The 16,118-nt window shown below is 46.5% G+C and overlaps 1 protein-coding gene across 1 annotated transcript in view; it reads right to left on the reverse strand.

The window, feature by feature from the left end:
- The window catches only part of Tcerg1l (transcription elongation regulator 1-like), a 187,879-nt gene that overhangs the window by 46,351 nt on the left and 125,410 nt on the right, over nucleotides 1–16,118 (reverse strand). Inside the window, exon 7 of the mRNA NM_001130077.1 lies at nucleotides 4,636–4,790. Within this exon, the coding sequence (NP_001123549.1) occupies nucleotides 4,636–4,790 (155 nt within the window). The remainder of the gene's footprint in view (nucleotides 1–4,635; nucleotides 4,791–16,118) is intronic.

Genomic DNA, 16,118 nt, shown 5'->3' on the forward strand with positions numbered 1-16,118 from the left:
AGGAGAATGAGAAGGTGGATTCCCTCCTTACCTGCTGAGTGACAAAGGATTAGTACTTGGGCCATGCCCAGTAAACTGATCCTGAGAACTCCCACTCCCTTGTTCTATATCATCAATATTCACCAGGCTTGTGCATACCTATGGACACACACACTCATATACGTATATACACTCACATGCACATGCACATTCATATACATATACATGTATACATGCATACATATATGTACATTCACATACACAATCACATATAGACATTTATTCACATATTACATACATTTACATATATGGATATATACTCAGACACATATATTCAATAAACACACTCTCATATGCACATATAAATAACACATGTACACACATATGAACACACACACATTATATACACAAACACACACAAAACACACATATTCACATATACATGCATATACACTATCATACACACACATACACTCACACATATACATGCATACTCATATACACACATGTAGATATGCATACTCATACATTCACATATACTTACACACTCACATATACTCTCACATACTCTTACCATACACATACATAAACATACATACTCACATACACATTCCCATAAACACAAATACATATATGCATATTCAAATGCATACACCATATATAAATACACATATACACTCACACACATATAAATATGTACACTCATACATATGCATGTACATTCATGCATATTTATATACACTAATACATATAAACACATGCAGACTCACATACATTTACACATTCATATACACTCACACACATACACACACATACAACTTTCCTCTCATATATACAAATTCTCTTTGTTTCCTTTGTCTCTTACACACTTACACATGTTCATACACATAAACATTTTCATACTCATACACCAAACCTCACACTCTCCCCCTCATTTATATATACTATCACATCTACATCTACTCACATCTATGTGCCTCTCTCTCTCTCTCTCTGTCTCTCTCTCTCTCTGTCTCTCTCTCTCTCTGTCTCTCCCTCTCACACACACACACACACACACACACACACACACACACACACAGATGCTGATCCATGTGTTTGACATTGTACACAGTTTATTCATTTCATTTACCTCTTGGAAACAGTGGGATGGACAGAATTGTTCTGTTTAGAATAAAAAGAAGCAATGTATCAATACACTCAAATCCAGACTGGATCACAACTGAAGAAAATGTAAAATAAAATTTGCCACTGAGAACCACTTTCCTGGAACCGTTATACTAGCAAGGCCACATCATCTGTGAAACATGGAGAACCAGCAGCCAGCGAAAATGCCATGAGGCTACTGTGGGCTGGAGATCATCATCCCTCCTCTCTTGTCATTAATTAATTAATTAATTAATTATTAATTAATCCTCCAGAAATAATCCTACCTGCTTGTCAGATCTCACAGAGTTCGAGGTTCTTAACTACAGGTTTACTAGAAATTGAAAATGGAAGCCATTTTCATGTCCTTAAGAATTCCGTGGAAAGTCATGTTTGATTCTATCTTAGATCTCTGGGCTGTCCAGCCTCTGGGTCCTGGCCCTCCAGGCAGTGTCAGTGGTGGGCTCCCACTCATGTCATGGTCTCAAGCTGGATCAGTCACTGGTTGGCCACTCCCATAATTTCTGCCTACCCTACCACATCTCGTAGGCAACACAAATTACACAGCGAAGGTTATGTGGCTAGGTTGGTGTTCCAATCCCTCCACTGGAAGTCTATCGAACACAACTGTCAAAAACACCCACAAAAACAAAAACAAAAACAAAAGAAAAATTGTCAATGAGATAATTCCAAGTGATATTCCCATGGATTGGTGCCTAGCCCAACTGTCCTCAGAGAGGTTTCATCTAGCAATGGATGGAAACAGATGAAGAGACCCACAGCCAAACATTAGGCAGAGACCAGGAAATCCTGTGAAAGAGGGCATGGAGGAAGGACTGTAAGAGCCAGAGGGGTCAAGGACACCACAAGAAATCTGAAGAATCAACTAACCTGGGCTCAGAGGGATTCACAGACAATTAACCAACAACCAGAGAGCCTTCATGGGACTGACCTAGGCCATCTATATCTATATCTATATCTATATCTATATCTATATCTATATCTATATCTATATCTATATCTATATCTATATCTATATCTATATCTATACCTATACCTATATCTATATCTATATCTATACTATATCTATACTATATCTATATCTATACTATATCTATCTATCTATCTATCTATCTATCTATCTATCTATCTATCTATCTATCTATAACAGTTGTGTAGCTTGGTCTTCTTGTGGAATTCCTAACAGTGGGAGCATGTGCTGTCTCTGATTCTTTTGCCTGCTATTGGGACCCTTTTCCTCCTACTAGGTTGCCTCTTCCAGTCTTAATACAAGGGAAGGTGCCAGGTCTTATTGCAACCTGATATGCCAGGTTTGGTTAATATCCATAGGAGGTCTGCCCTTTAAGAGACATGGAGGAGGAGTGGTTGGGGGAGAACAGAAGAGTAGTTTGGGAAGGACTATGAGGAAAGGAGGGAGGGGAAACTATGGTCAGAATGCAAAGCCAAACCAAACCAAAAAATGGACAAAAACTAAACAATGAGAATTGTGTGAAAAAATGCCTACTGCCTGTGATCATCTCTTAAAAGGAAGAATGACTCTGTGGGCGCATGCTTTAAAATTGCCTGATTACCTATCCTCAAATACATACTGTCCCCAGATTGTGGTCTCATGCTAAGCTATTCTTGGATGCATCTGTGAGACATGGAACTCAGCTCTGCTTTTGTACCTATGTTTTGTAATCCCTGTTGGGGTGAAACACAGCATCACTGATGGATGAGACCTAAGTGATTCAGGTTCCTTTCCTCTGTCCACGGTCCCCTCCAGAGATGACATTGTAGACGCTCTAGAGACTCATCCTTAATTCTTCAGATCTGGCCCAATTTGGTCCAGACAACAGAAGTAGGAGAGGAGCTGTGCACTTAACTCTCTTTAACTTCATTTCCTTCTCATTCCTGCCAGTCTGTTGGGGGAGATCAAGGGAGCACATGCACATTCATGGAAGAGGCCACATCTTTTAAAAGGTGCAAAGAGCATTGTCACCATCCACACAGAAAATGACATCACTGCCAGGGTAAGATGTGTCAACAGCTTCTCGAAGGACTTGAAATCCTCTTGCTCTTTATGACCTGTGTACCTTCTCTCATCTGAGAGCCAGAAGCCACTGATCTGCAGGGTTTATAAAGCCTTGTTGGGGATGAAAATGTTCCCTCTAGTTCAGACATCACTTCATCAAAAAACAAAAGCACTCACAAACCCAGTCTCATCATCCCTGGACATAGAAACATCTTAACAGGATCTTTTGATTCTTCAGTAAAATATACACCTAGGACATCTTTATCTTCCCAACATCAGCTAGAAAAACTCTCCAGAAAATGTTCTGCTTAAGTGACATAGACATGCTACATTTGCTGATTCTCATTTATTGAAGACTGAGTCCTGCTTCCTAAGAGCGCAGGCTTCCATGTCACTTAGTACCGTGAAGAGAGCTAAGAAGGCTGGAATGGGCAGCCTTCTAAATAGCTCTGATTTAACAGTCAGTGGGAGTCGATGCCATCTTGTTCAGCGCTAGCTAATGTGAAATAAAACTACACTACAAGCTCTATAAAAATACCTCCTAAGACTAAACAACAATTGCCTTAAAATGAGTCCAGATCTCATGCCCAGACTTCTGGCTTTCTTCAGAGTGTATAATGACTCACGGCATGGAGATGAGACCTGGTGTGGGCCTCTAATTCCATCCACTTGAACAACTGAGGCACGGGAAGTGGACGTCCAAAGCCTTTGGAGGCTACATTATGAGTTCAATGATCACCCAGGCAACTTAATGAGCCTCTGTATACAAATAACAAGCAAAGAGGCCTGTGCTACAGCTCGGCAGTCAGTACAATGTTTGTTTAGCATATGTGAGACATGTTCAATCTCCAGCACACCTCTGAGATGATGCTATTTTAATCCATGGGCTTGAGGAGTCAGAGTTTCCCATCCATCACTCATAAATCATATATATCTGCTCTCTTGAAAAGGAGCCTCTCAGAAGGTGCCTGGTGCTCTTCTCTCACTCTCGGTGAGCTAGGACTCACAGGGCTGCTCAGAAACAGCTGCTTCCTTGCCTAACAGCCCCTTCTACAGGACAGAAGGCTCCTGGCCCCACCCTATGTGTGGGCTTCATTAATACCTAACAGTGACCTCCATGATCAGGGGCTAGAGTGAGCCATGGGGTTGAAGGAAACACATTCGTTTGCCCACATCTGTTCTCCAGAGCAGAGCAGCACATGCATGGAATGAAAGCCAAAGGACAGCGAGTGGCCATTTGTACTGTCCCTGCACTAATGACCTCATGGGATGCAGCAAGAAACCCAAACCCACCACTTGAGAGGGTCAAGTTTTCAGTGTGAAGTGTCACGGAAACTTAATTTGTGAGTCTGCAGTCCTGAACACGACTCCATTAGAGCTGCTTCCCAGCATAACCAGGACAGCAGCTACGGCTCCTCCTGCCCCCAGACAGAGCGCATCCCTTCCCCAGTGGTACTGCATTCCCTCCTAATTACTTGCTGAGGCCTCCAGCTTGCGTTTGTGGGGTGGGTCCTCGATGATTCTCTTGAGGTCCCCACGGTTCTGCAGGTCCACTGGCTTCTCCCAGACTGACAGCTGCATGGTCGGGTTGAAGAAGAAAACCCGGTCATCGCCCGTCCAGACCACACACCTGTGAAAGTTGAAGACTTTCCTTAGTCACTTTCAGAGACACACATGGGGAAGATCGATACCCATACCCCTCTCTCAACATGTCCTTCTCCAAGCTTAGCTGTGCTATAAGAAAGGGAAGAGAGGCTATGCATACAAAAACTCCATCCAAGAGAGGGTCACTGGCTGCCTGTAGGATATAATGAGACACTGCCGATCCCTCAATATCTTGCTCACATATCCTAGAAGGTTAGCATGGGTGTTTGCACAGAAGGACCCACTCCATGTTTAGTCCTGTTAGCTTTTTTGTATGAGCTGTGCTGAGGGTCCAGATTTGGTTCCCATGTGCTAGCAAAGATTAGGACCCTACAACCTGAGAAGGCCCATCAGGTATCTTATTTTGACTACATCAGGTTCCCTGGTGGAGTAAATAGAATGATGGTCCTCAAACGTCCACATTCAGACCTGAGAACCTGCAAATGGCTTGGCTCACATGACAAAGGACTTAAATGAAGATCTTGTGATGGGGAAATGTCCTGAGTCGCAGATGGGTCTTACATACTTTCATAGAGTCCATATGAGGGAGGAGGAGACTTGAGGATACAGTTAGATGTATACATGCAGAGAGAGAGAGAGAGAGAGAGAGAGAGAGAGAGAGAGAGAGAGAGAGAGAGAGAGAGACAGAGGGAGGTGCCACATTACTGGCCTTGAAGGTAGAAGAAAAGCCACAAGCCCAGAAACCAGGTGGTCTCCAGAAACTGGAATAGACAAGGACATAAATCTGCCCCTGGGACCTTCTAAACAGGCCATCCCCTAAGAGCCTGCCCCTCCAGGCATGCCAACTGTCTGTGTTTCCATGTTGTTTCAGTCTAGATTCTGCTCCTCTGGGGTCTATCCATGATGGAGATATCTGCAGAGTGGCTCCTCGGTGAGCCCTCTGTGGCCTTCCAGGAATGTGTTGGTCCATAGCTCATTTCTCTCTGATATGTAATAAACATATCAAAGGGGCAACTTTATCCAGGAAAAGCTAGTGACTCATGAACTCTACAATCATCAAAAGTTGGTCTATATAGACCAATGAATGGTTTTCACCCCCCCAAGAACCCTCAGGTTGGTGTCAACTCCCATTAAACAGGGCCCAAGTCATAAGTTATGTGTCCAGAAGCTTTGGCTACCATGGCTTGGTCATGATACCTGGAAGAACACTGTGACATGTCCTTTCAACCTTTTGTCCTCCAGCTCTGGGCTTGCTCCTGCCCTTCCAGGAACACAAGACGACCTCAGTTTATGTCATTGTAGCTAAGAAGGGCAGAGGAGACTGTTTTATTCTGAGTGTCCACCCTTTTAGGAAAACTGGGAGGGGAGAGAGAGAGAGAGAGAGAGAGAGAGAGAGAGAGAGAGAGAGAGAGAGAGAGGTCCTATGCCCAGGGCCTACCTGGGCTTGTGGCAGGCTCAATAAGCTAGGTTCCCTGCCCTCTTCACAAGGGTTTGGAAGGAAGCTGTTTGTCTGCACGGTACAAAAGCTGGGGCCTTAGAAGTTTGACTCAGTGCAAAGTGAAGAATAATTACACATACTATAGACTATAGTTCATACACAGTATAGTTGCCTAAGTGGGCTTCCCAAACAGAGTGGACAGCAGGAGCATAAATGACTAATAATAATTTGGAGCCATAACCCTTCCTTCTAGATAAGGCTTCTCCTAGGAATTATGCAACTGGTCACATAGTAAACTGTTCTTTAGCCCCTACTAGATCCCATGAGACTGTGCTCTTTGGGGACTGGAGGACCGTAATCAAGGTCACTGTTGAGATTTAAGATGGCAAGTGAGTGGTGGAAGTAAGATTAAACCTAGACCTTTTCCCAGGTGCAGCCGGGTTTCTTGTACTTTGCTGTGACCACAAAAGCAGACTGACTGAAGTTCCTAGTAGCTAGTGAGCCATTTGCAATTCTTACTTGGATTATCTTTTCATCCTGAAGCTTGACTGAACCTTGCCTGAGTGGAAAATTCTAGAAGCATCCCTAGTTCTCTGTCTCTTTAGGACTTGAACTGTTTTGTGGTGTCTCCAGGAGACAGGGATCTGTTCCCATGGTTCCACCTCAGCAGTTAAGCAGGGGGCACCATCCTCACAGGAAGTTAATGTATCCCATAATTCCATAGTCACTTGGGACCTGGCATCATAATTTAGCCTTGTGCTCCTACCCAGAGCTGAGCAACTGACTCTGAAGAGAGAGGTCCCTGGTCTGGGACATGGCCTTGGAGGCCTGTATCCAATGTGAGCTATGTGGACCTACCAAGGGTGTCCTACCATGGACCCATTTATTAAGCTATTCCCTTCTAAAAGAGAACTTTTCCCTCAGCTACATGTCTAACTTCTAGTTCTTATTCTTAAATAAGCTGGCTCCAGGACTCTCTAATCATGGTCACTGCTGTGGCCCCTTTCTACTAACTTATTTTACTGGATGGGATGCACAGGAATCTGGATGTTCTGGTTTGGCTTTCTAAAGCCCTTGATTGTCTGAAAAGGGTTAAAGAGGACAGAGCTGGGCTCCACATATATCCCATGTTCTCTGAGACCCTGGTCTCTCTCTTCTCCATCCCTGGAGACCCCTTAGAGAACAAGTAGTAGTTACACCTGTGTCTCATGCACTGTGTCTGGAGAGCCCTGCTCAAGATGATCCCAATGCTTGGGGAGGGCTAAGCTTCCAGGGGAGTTTGGTGGCAGCTGCTGAGATGACAACAGACTCAGTGGGCTCTTGTCTTCCCAACACCTGCTGCCAGGTTTTCAGGTCCTAGGCTCAGGTCTCTGTAGGACCTGCCACAGAGCACTGATGAGAAAAGCTCACAGAGAAGTGTCCAGCCAATTACCACTTGCTGAGCTGAGGAGGTACTGGCTGTTAAATCAATGCCACGGTGCATTGGTATTTGCATGAACGTTACTGGAGAACGGGGCTTGAGAGAAGAGAGAAAGAAGGGAGGGAGCTCAAAGGCAATTTCAGGTCAACCCTAAGGGACAAGCTCAAACTGGTGGGGCGGGACCAACACTCAGTAGCCTCAGCTAATCCCAGTCCCCAGCAGGGCTCCTGCAGTCTCTCCTAATGTGGAGCAGATGGATCTCTGTTGTGGAAAGACCCTAGCTGTCCAGAAGACTGAGGGCCACACACCGAGTTCTGGTAGAACTCTGGTCAGAAAGGCGGCTCAGGCATGAGAGGACTAGAGGATGAGGAGCTGAAACTAGACGGGTGAAGACAATCCTTTGTCTCTGGGTTGAGACAAACAGGAGTCCTGTCCATAGCACTGGAGTTTAATAGTGTCAGACAGGTCAGCTGTGGACCCTGAGCTGCCACACAGAGGCATCTCCCATCAACTGGAAACTTGGCTCAAAGCAGTCAACAGAGCTGAAAAGGGTGGGTGTCTGGTTTAGACAGGTTGCTTCCACAACTGGTTGTAGACAGGTGCATCTAGGCAGGTAGATCTATGTAGATGTTCCAGGAAGCTATGTGGTGAAGAGTTAGGCGTCCCTACTCTACTTCAGGCTCCCTAGGGTTTAGGCTGAACAGAGGAGAGGGCTGCTGGGCACATGGTCTCCAGTGGAGGGAACAAAGGACAGGTTCGAATGATCTCTGGAAAGGACCACTGAATTTCATCATTGTCCAGAGCAACATGAGGGAGCCTGGCTCATAGCCTTCTGCAGTTATGTTCCTTCCCTGAAGTCAAAGATGGAAGGCTCCTTGAGGACACGAACCTCAAAATCTTTCTTCTGGGAGGCTCGGAGAGCATCTCTGGGTTCCCAGGTATCTCCCCTCCATGTTCCAAGCTCTCTGATTCACTGAAGAAACAAGACTTTACACCTCAAAATGTATATTTATTTGGTCAAATTATCCCAGGCCTCATTTTTACAAAGATGAATCTTTGTTGCACATTCAGAGTTCCGTGGGGAGGCAATGGCTCTAGAAAGTGCTGCCCAACTATAAAGGCACACAAGGGCATCCCACCCTAGGAAGAGCTGGCTCTTCAATTCCTCAAGGTGGAGGAAACATCTTCTGTTCCCTCCCCATCCTGCCACCACCGAACTTCTAAAGCCAGGGAGGAATGGGGCTAATTAGAGACTTAATGGAGCATCAGTGTCTAGTGGGGGTGGTGACAATTAACAGAATACACATTTATATCCAGGCTTCGAAGAACCCGTCCCTGTGCCCAGGGGAAGCATGTGGAATTGAACTGCAGAGCCAGCGACAGGTAAATAGATGGGGTTCCCAAGAGGAAATCTGCCCGTCCACTTGTTCCGGTTGATTTCAACTAGACGGAGCTGGCTATGACATGCAAAATTAATTTTATGTTTCATTTTATGCCCATTTTAAGTACATGGATAGCTCCCCTTCTCTCATCATGCCACATAATTCCTGGATGGCAGCCATATCCCTCTTCTCTCAAAATGTCCCTAGATCTCGGCGGATGTAATTAGTGCACTGGAGTTATCTAAGTCTGATACAGGATCCCCACAGTGAGAAGCCCCATGTGTAGAGATCTGGTGGTGGTTGATCTGTTCTAGAAAAGGGTTTTTAGTCATAAAGTCTCCCCCTGAACAGCAAGTCCTGAGGTATGGGAGAACCACTGTTCTTCAGCCCACTGGAGTGGGAAATCGAGTCTGGCCTGCTGCCTCCACTAACCCAGGACAAACTCCAGGGGTTCAAGTCTCCCCTCTCTAAGAAACCAGCAGCTTCTTGCTCTACCAACTCAGCGCTGCATGCTCTGTCCAGGGCAAGCATCCTTTCTGCTGGATGAAGTTCACTGTATCTGGTATGCCCTCAATGGGTAAACAGCCCCCCTGTCCCTTTTGATCTCTGGGACTTTGCTTCTTTCTACAAGGGACTGACCTGAACATGGTTTTGGGTCCTCTGTGGTCCAGTTGCAGGAGAGGAAGAGGACCATGAGTCCTGGGGAGTCTGATCACCAAGGTGAGAGAAATATACTTTTTAACACAACTACTTTGGCCCTGCCTCCCCTGCACCCCCATATCTTTCAGAGTGAATTCATAGGAAGGAGAAACATTGTATCTGACACTCAGGGCAGGGATAAAAAGCAGCTGACACATGACTGCCAACAGCACTGTGCTTGAGAATGTATATAGCTTTGTAACATGACTGTTGCATGCCAGAGGGATGATTCTCCGGGATCTGCAGAGGCATAACATGGAATCGAGGCCCAGCTCCTGAAGGCAATGCCTTTCTTCATGTGCTGTTGTTTCTGCTACTTACTTTCTGAGGTGAGAGCAGAAGCGGGGTGGGAGGAGGGCGCTATGGAGCGCTGACAAAATCCTGCCTGTTACTCACATGCTCTACCCAGAGAAGCTACAGGAATGACTTCTCAAGGTGTGCCTAACCTGGGCTCCAACCCTGCGTACCCAGGGCTGGTCCTTTTCACTCCTTTCCATGCCTTGACAATGTTGCAGTTAGCTATCCCTAGCTGTTTCATAGACTCATATTTTCTCATTCTATCAGCAGTAGCAGACTGACCAGCCTGTTAGTTTCCTACCACTCCTCATCCAGCCTTTTGGGACATGGGTTCAAGCCTTCCTTCACTAAGAAACCAGGTAAACCAACCTGGAAGGGGTCCAGGCTGTCTAAAGGGTCTATCATGTAAGGGCATAAAACTGCCCTTCTTTGTCCTTGCCTACCAGGGTCCTAGCTTTTCATAAACTGTAGGGGTTTGTTTGATTTTTAAACAAAGCCACCCTGACCTTTGACCTCCTTAGTCTAAGGCAGTCAAGATCACAGGCGAGGAGCCACAGTAGAGTCTTCCAGCTTAGCACTCTTCAGGACTCAAGTATAGCATCGTGGAGACTGATTTAAAAAACCACCCAGAGCTTGGAGCTACTAATCCTCCCCTCACCCACCCAGGAGGCAGCCTCCAGAGGCCTCTTCAGCCTGGGTCTAAGTGGTAGCTTCCTCCTGCCTCCTCTTTCGTCTGCCATAACTAAGCACTTTGACATTTAACTCAGCATTCAGCTCCCCTCCCCAGCAGTAACACCTTACCTGTCCCTTCTCTGACATAATAAAAGGCTCAATTATGCAAAGGGGACAAAGTGACATTTGGTTTCCCTTCAGCAGTATGTACTCAAAGAAGAGTGATGCTTGCTCACAGCTGAGCGAGCGCGATCACATGTCACATCTGAAATTGACACTGCACTGATGTGGCCCAGCCCGCTTCTCCCTTAATAACTGTGATTCCTAATCACCTCTCTCCAGTCAAACATCCATATTCGTCATGCCTGAGGAGCGGCTCCCCTCTCTCTCTGAAGCGCTCTGCCAACTTCATCCAAGAACAGGATTTTATGCAGATTCTTTTAAGTCAAATAAACGCAATACTTGCAATGCTAGACATCCAGGGATTCTATTGTTTTATAAAGCTGTATGCAACTAATTGATAGTTGTGATAGTCTTAAAAGATCAAGTGATATTTTAAGTCAGGATAAAAGCCATGCTATTAGCACAAAATCAGGGACAGAGAGCGTGCCTAGGATGGCTAACTCCACCCAGCTGTTCGAAGAATCACATTAGGAGCCACACCTATAGAGGTTCTACCCAAACATGTCTCTTAACCAACATGGCCTGCCCGCCATTGGCCTCTCAGTGGGACAAGAAGCACCAGATTCTGGCAATACACCATGCTCGGTTGGGCAAGTATTTTAACTACATCTGCTTCTTAGGACCAGAACAAAGTACGAGAGAACCCGGCTGTTGTCGGAGGGGGTGCCTATGATAACACCGTGTCCCCTGACTCCTTGACAGGACATATCTTTCTCTTCCCACAGCACTCACTAAGAACTTTGGTGGTAAGTCACTGACCAAGCTTACACTATGTCAACCTGGACTTACTTAGAAAAGTGAACTGATGTGAAATGTTCGGTTCACATCGTTTAAATTTCATGAAAATAGCTAATTATTTATAAATCCATAATCTCTAAAATGACTCTCGGATGCTAATTAATCATTGATGCTGACATTTATTGCCCTTTGAGCCAAAGCCTCATGGATTTTACACTTTGTTTAGCCATTACCTTTGAAATGTCCCCGTGTCATCAATAACTGCGAGAAAAGCATTTCAACACTGAATGGGAGAATGTTTCAGAGGTGTTTCACTAGTTCAGCCTCCCTAGGTGGGGCTTCACTTTGTGTGTAAGTGGGTACACACACTTCCCTCCTCAATGTCCTAAAAGCTGTGTCTAGAACCTGAGTCTCTTCAAACCACCCGAAAGTGCTAAGCTCTGTGTCGTTTTGTAATGAAGAGTTGGGCGAGGATGTTATTTTGGAACCTGGAAACACCTTTAATGGTTAAACTGGCATCCACCCTGAGAGGAGAATGGGCAGGACCCTGGATCCCCTCTTATTTGGGCATTGTCTTTGTGTTTCTAAGTTTACACTAATGTGTATGTAATGACCGTCGGTCTGGCCATCTTGGTAACTGGACTATAGGAGAGGATCCTTCATGGTTAGGGATGTCTCGGGATGCTTCAACTCACTAGTTCTTCAGCATAGAGAGTCCCTGTGAGCAGTCAGGGGCCACCTGTTTCTCTCTCATGCTTTTGAAGTTGTTTCTTCAACCTGAGCAGTCTGCCAGATGTACTGCACAGAATGGACACAAACGAGAAACACAATGCATGGTTTTAACCATCCGTCTTCACTCAATAGTCTCCTCCACCTATGTGCATGAGACTCGAAGTCTTGTTTACTGGATGTCCTATCAAACAGTTTCTCAGTTCGGTTTGCTAAAGTATGCAGACAGAATAAAAAACCCAACAGGTTGACTTGTATTTTTCAACTTCTGCTTGCTCTGCTTCCAGTTTCCCAGGCAGCTCTGAGGCTCTTGCAGCCATGTCAGTTCTGCCTTTATGAAAACCTCCCCAGCCGTGGGTCCTTAGGGGAGTTCTGTTCTAAGATTTCTGTACTTTTGCTAAAGTGTCTCCTTCCAGAGACTCTGCTGCGGCCCTGACCCCAGGTGCAGGACCTTATTCTTTGTTCTGCTTTACCATTGAGCACAGAAACTTCTTGACCTTAGAGCACAGAAGGGCCAGTGCCTTGAGGGGATAAGAAAGAGCCATGGCCTGCCCACATCTAGATGAGCATCACCTTCAGGAAATGCTGTCAGGCTGACTGTGGTCTAAGCCTCCATTGCTGAGACAGAGATCTCAGAGCTTCCTGGGTTCGGGCAGTGATGTGCATCCATATCTACAGAAGCTGGTGATGGGGCATTCCCACCCCTACCCCCAGGCTGTACTTGTCCTGGCCCTGCCCAGGTTCACAAAGGAGCTTCTGTCCTCTGACTTGAATGGAGTGGCTTGTTAGCAGTTAGTGTAAGGTGGCGGCTACTTTCCAAGGTGAGGATCCATGATACCACTGTTACAGATGTGCATGTGAGCAGAGATGGGTCAAAGAGATGCACTATTGCTCCTGCACCTCCAGGGATTCCCAGGGTACCTGGCTGACCAGGGCTAACTAGACACTGGTGAGCCCCGGAGGATTCACTGCCACTGTGATGGCAGCAATGACTTGAGATACTGGAGACAGATTGTCATACGGAGGAGCTCCATCCCTGGAACAGATGGTCACAGTTCCACATGTGGAGGAACTCTGTTCTTGGGGAAGACAGCCATGGCTCCCCAGGTGGAGAAGCTCCATCCTTGAGCGGACGGTGTTGTCAGCAAGAGTGTGGCCTCTAAGACTCCATACATGCGATACCAGGCTCAACGAGTCTGTCAGTGCAGGTGCCTGCACAGTTCCTCTCAACCACATTAGCGGATGAAGTGAGACCAGGAAGCTGTTATTCTCAGTGGAGAATCCTGGTTCCTCTAGTTGTCAGAGCAAGTACAAATCCCCTCTCAGGTATTGTGAGATCTTCCAGCACACACAGGCTTAGCTAAAGGGCAGGGAACTGTAGCTTCAGCAGTGCTGAAGTTAGGAACACACAAAGCAAAGGACGTAAGGGAAACAGCATCACCCTCTTCACCCTCTGTAATACTGCACAGGTCCCAGTGAGGAGGCCCAATTCTGATTGGTTCATGGAATGAGCCCTTCTATCCATGTGTTGGTGTTTAGTGCTCCGAGACACAGGCTTTGCTGCAGAGTCCCTGCTAATAGCATCTTGCCAACCAAAGAAGAGAGGGCCAGGGGCAGACTTCCACCACCCTGAGGCAACAGGATGTCATGGACTTTGTGTACTCAGTGGGGCCTCCGTGGTTCTGTCCCTCCCTTTAGGTTTGAACCCTCTCTAGCTGTAGCTACAGCTCCCAGTCACCCCAGAAAATCGCTCATCCGTTCCCTCTTCTAGAAGAATCATGAACCTGGCTCCACTTTCAGAAGCCTACAATGGTGTCATGTGATCCTTTTCCTGAGAGAGAATGCCTCATTCCACAGGGACCCAGTCCTCATTCTGTGATTCCCAAACACCTCCTGTAGTAAGAATGAGATTCATTTATATCATGTTCATGTGATACTCAAGGGACTCCTGATACTCAAGGCAAGAAGGCTTACATTCTGACTTAACAATTGGGAGGCCAAGTATCCTCACATGGGGAATGAGAGAGCTACATACAACCCATGAGCCTACACACGACCCACCAGCCAGGCCCATATCCCATTAGGGTCTAGTGTTTAAGGTCATATCTGCAGACACATTATTCTGAGGGAAGCTCCATAGAAGCTATGGCATGAGGTAAGATCATTGGATGTTTCTATTCATAGATTCCTGCCTACTCTGGGTCCAGCCTAGAACTACTGAGATTCCTGGGACCTACAGAATAGACAGGGGCATGCTTTGCTCCTCTGACCATACCTTATTTCTTGCTAGTATGTTCAAGATGGGGACTTGTCTCCATAGATTGTGATATCTCATTATAAGAGCTTGGAGCTCTACCATAGCCTCCTAAAGAGGTAGGGCTGATTTAAATTGCTCGGCCAAAGACATATCTAAATATGTTTCCACAGGGACCCTGCCATTGAAATGACACTAGAAGCTGGGGATCTTTCAGATGTGAAAATATATTCACTTGCCAGGTGTGCAAAGAAGTCATAGAAGCATTAGACCATGTCCCAACTACAGGGCCTTGTGTTTCTCTTCCATCTCATAGTCCCTGAGTCATATCCTTTATAATAAAGCTACAATCATAGCTAATCACAGTTAAGCACTTTGCTGAGTCCTGTGAGTCACTCTAGAGAATTATCACCGAAATCAAAGGGAGGCAGTGGGAGACCCTGTCTTTATAGTCATCTATACAGAGTGTGGGCAGCCTGCTGAGGCTGCCTGCAGGCTAGCATCTTTATGAAGTAGCCTCCAGAGACTAAGCCTTTAGCCCAGAGATGTGATGTCAACTCATAGTCTGGTGTCTAGAATCAGAATTGAACAAGAGACTCTCAAAGCACTGGGGACCGTGGGCTTGGGGAAGCAGTGTCCAGAGGCAGAACTGGAGGTGGTGAGCATCAGGTCACTAATGCTACAATATGGACATTGCCCTGCATAGAAGCAAGGGACACCCTTTCTCTAAGTAGGGTAGATAGTCAGCTCATGCCATGGGCCCAATAAGCTCTGCATGGTGGATGGGAGGCTCTGAGACAAGAGTAAGTCACTCTTTCAGATACAGAATTGCTATTCTTAGAGAATGGTACATCCTGACACCCCCATTATAGCTCTTAGAGGACACAGTACCCTGACACCCCCATTGCAGCTCCCAGAGGACACAGTACCCTGACACCCCCATTGCAGCTCTCAGAGGGCACACTACCCTGACACCCCCATTGCAGCTCCCAGAGGGCACAGTACCCTGACACCCCCATTGCAGCTCTCAGAGGACACAGTACCCTGACACCCCCATTGCAGCTCCCAGAGGACACAGTACCCTGACACCCCCATTGCAGCTCCCAGAGGACACAGTACCCTGACACCCCCATTGCAGCTCTCAGAGGACACAGTACCCTGACACCCCTGTAGAGGGCCGCAATAACATTCACCACCACTAGATGGTGCTGTCTTCCACTGCGCCCCACGTGTAGGTCAGGATAGACTCCGCCATTGCAAGATGGCACCAACCTTCGCCGCGCCAGCCGGCCCCCCTTTCAGGAAGTTAACTGTGCGCATGTGCAAGAGTGCCTTCGTGCCACGTCTTTGCCCACTCCGGGGCGTGCCTTATGAGATCATGGGTAACAACCAATCAGGTGTGGGTGCGCCGCACTAGGGTTTTATAAGCGCGCCATGTTGGCGCGGCGTGGCTTTTTCCTCTTCTAAGATTAATAAAGTGGTCACAGTAAGGATTTCTAAATGTCTGCGTGCTCCTTGCCGGCGGGAGGTCGCGCACGGGA

The sequence above is a fragment of the Rattus norvegicus genome, chromosome 1, assembly GCF_036323735.1.
Source record: "Rattus norvegicus strain BN/NHsdMcwi chromosome 1, GRCr8, whole genome shotgun sequence".
Lineage (NCBI taxonomy): Eukaryota > Metazoa > Chordata > Mammalia > Rodentia > Muridae > Rattus > Rattus norvegicus.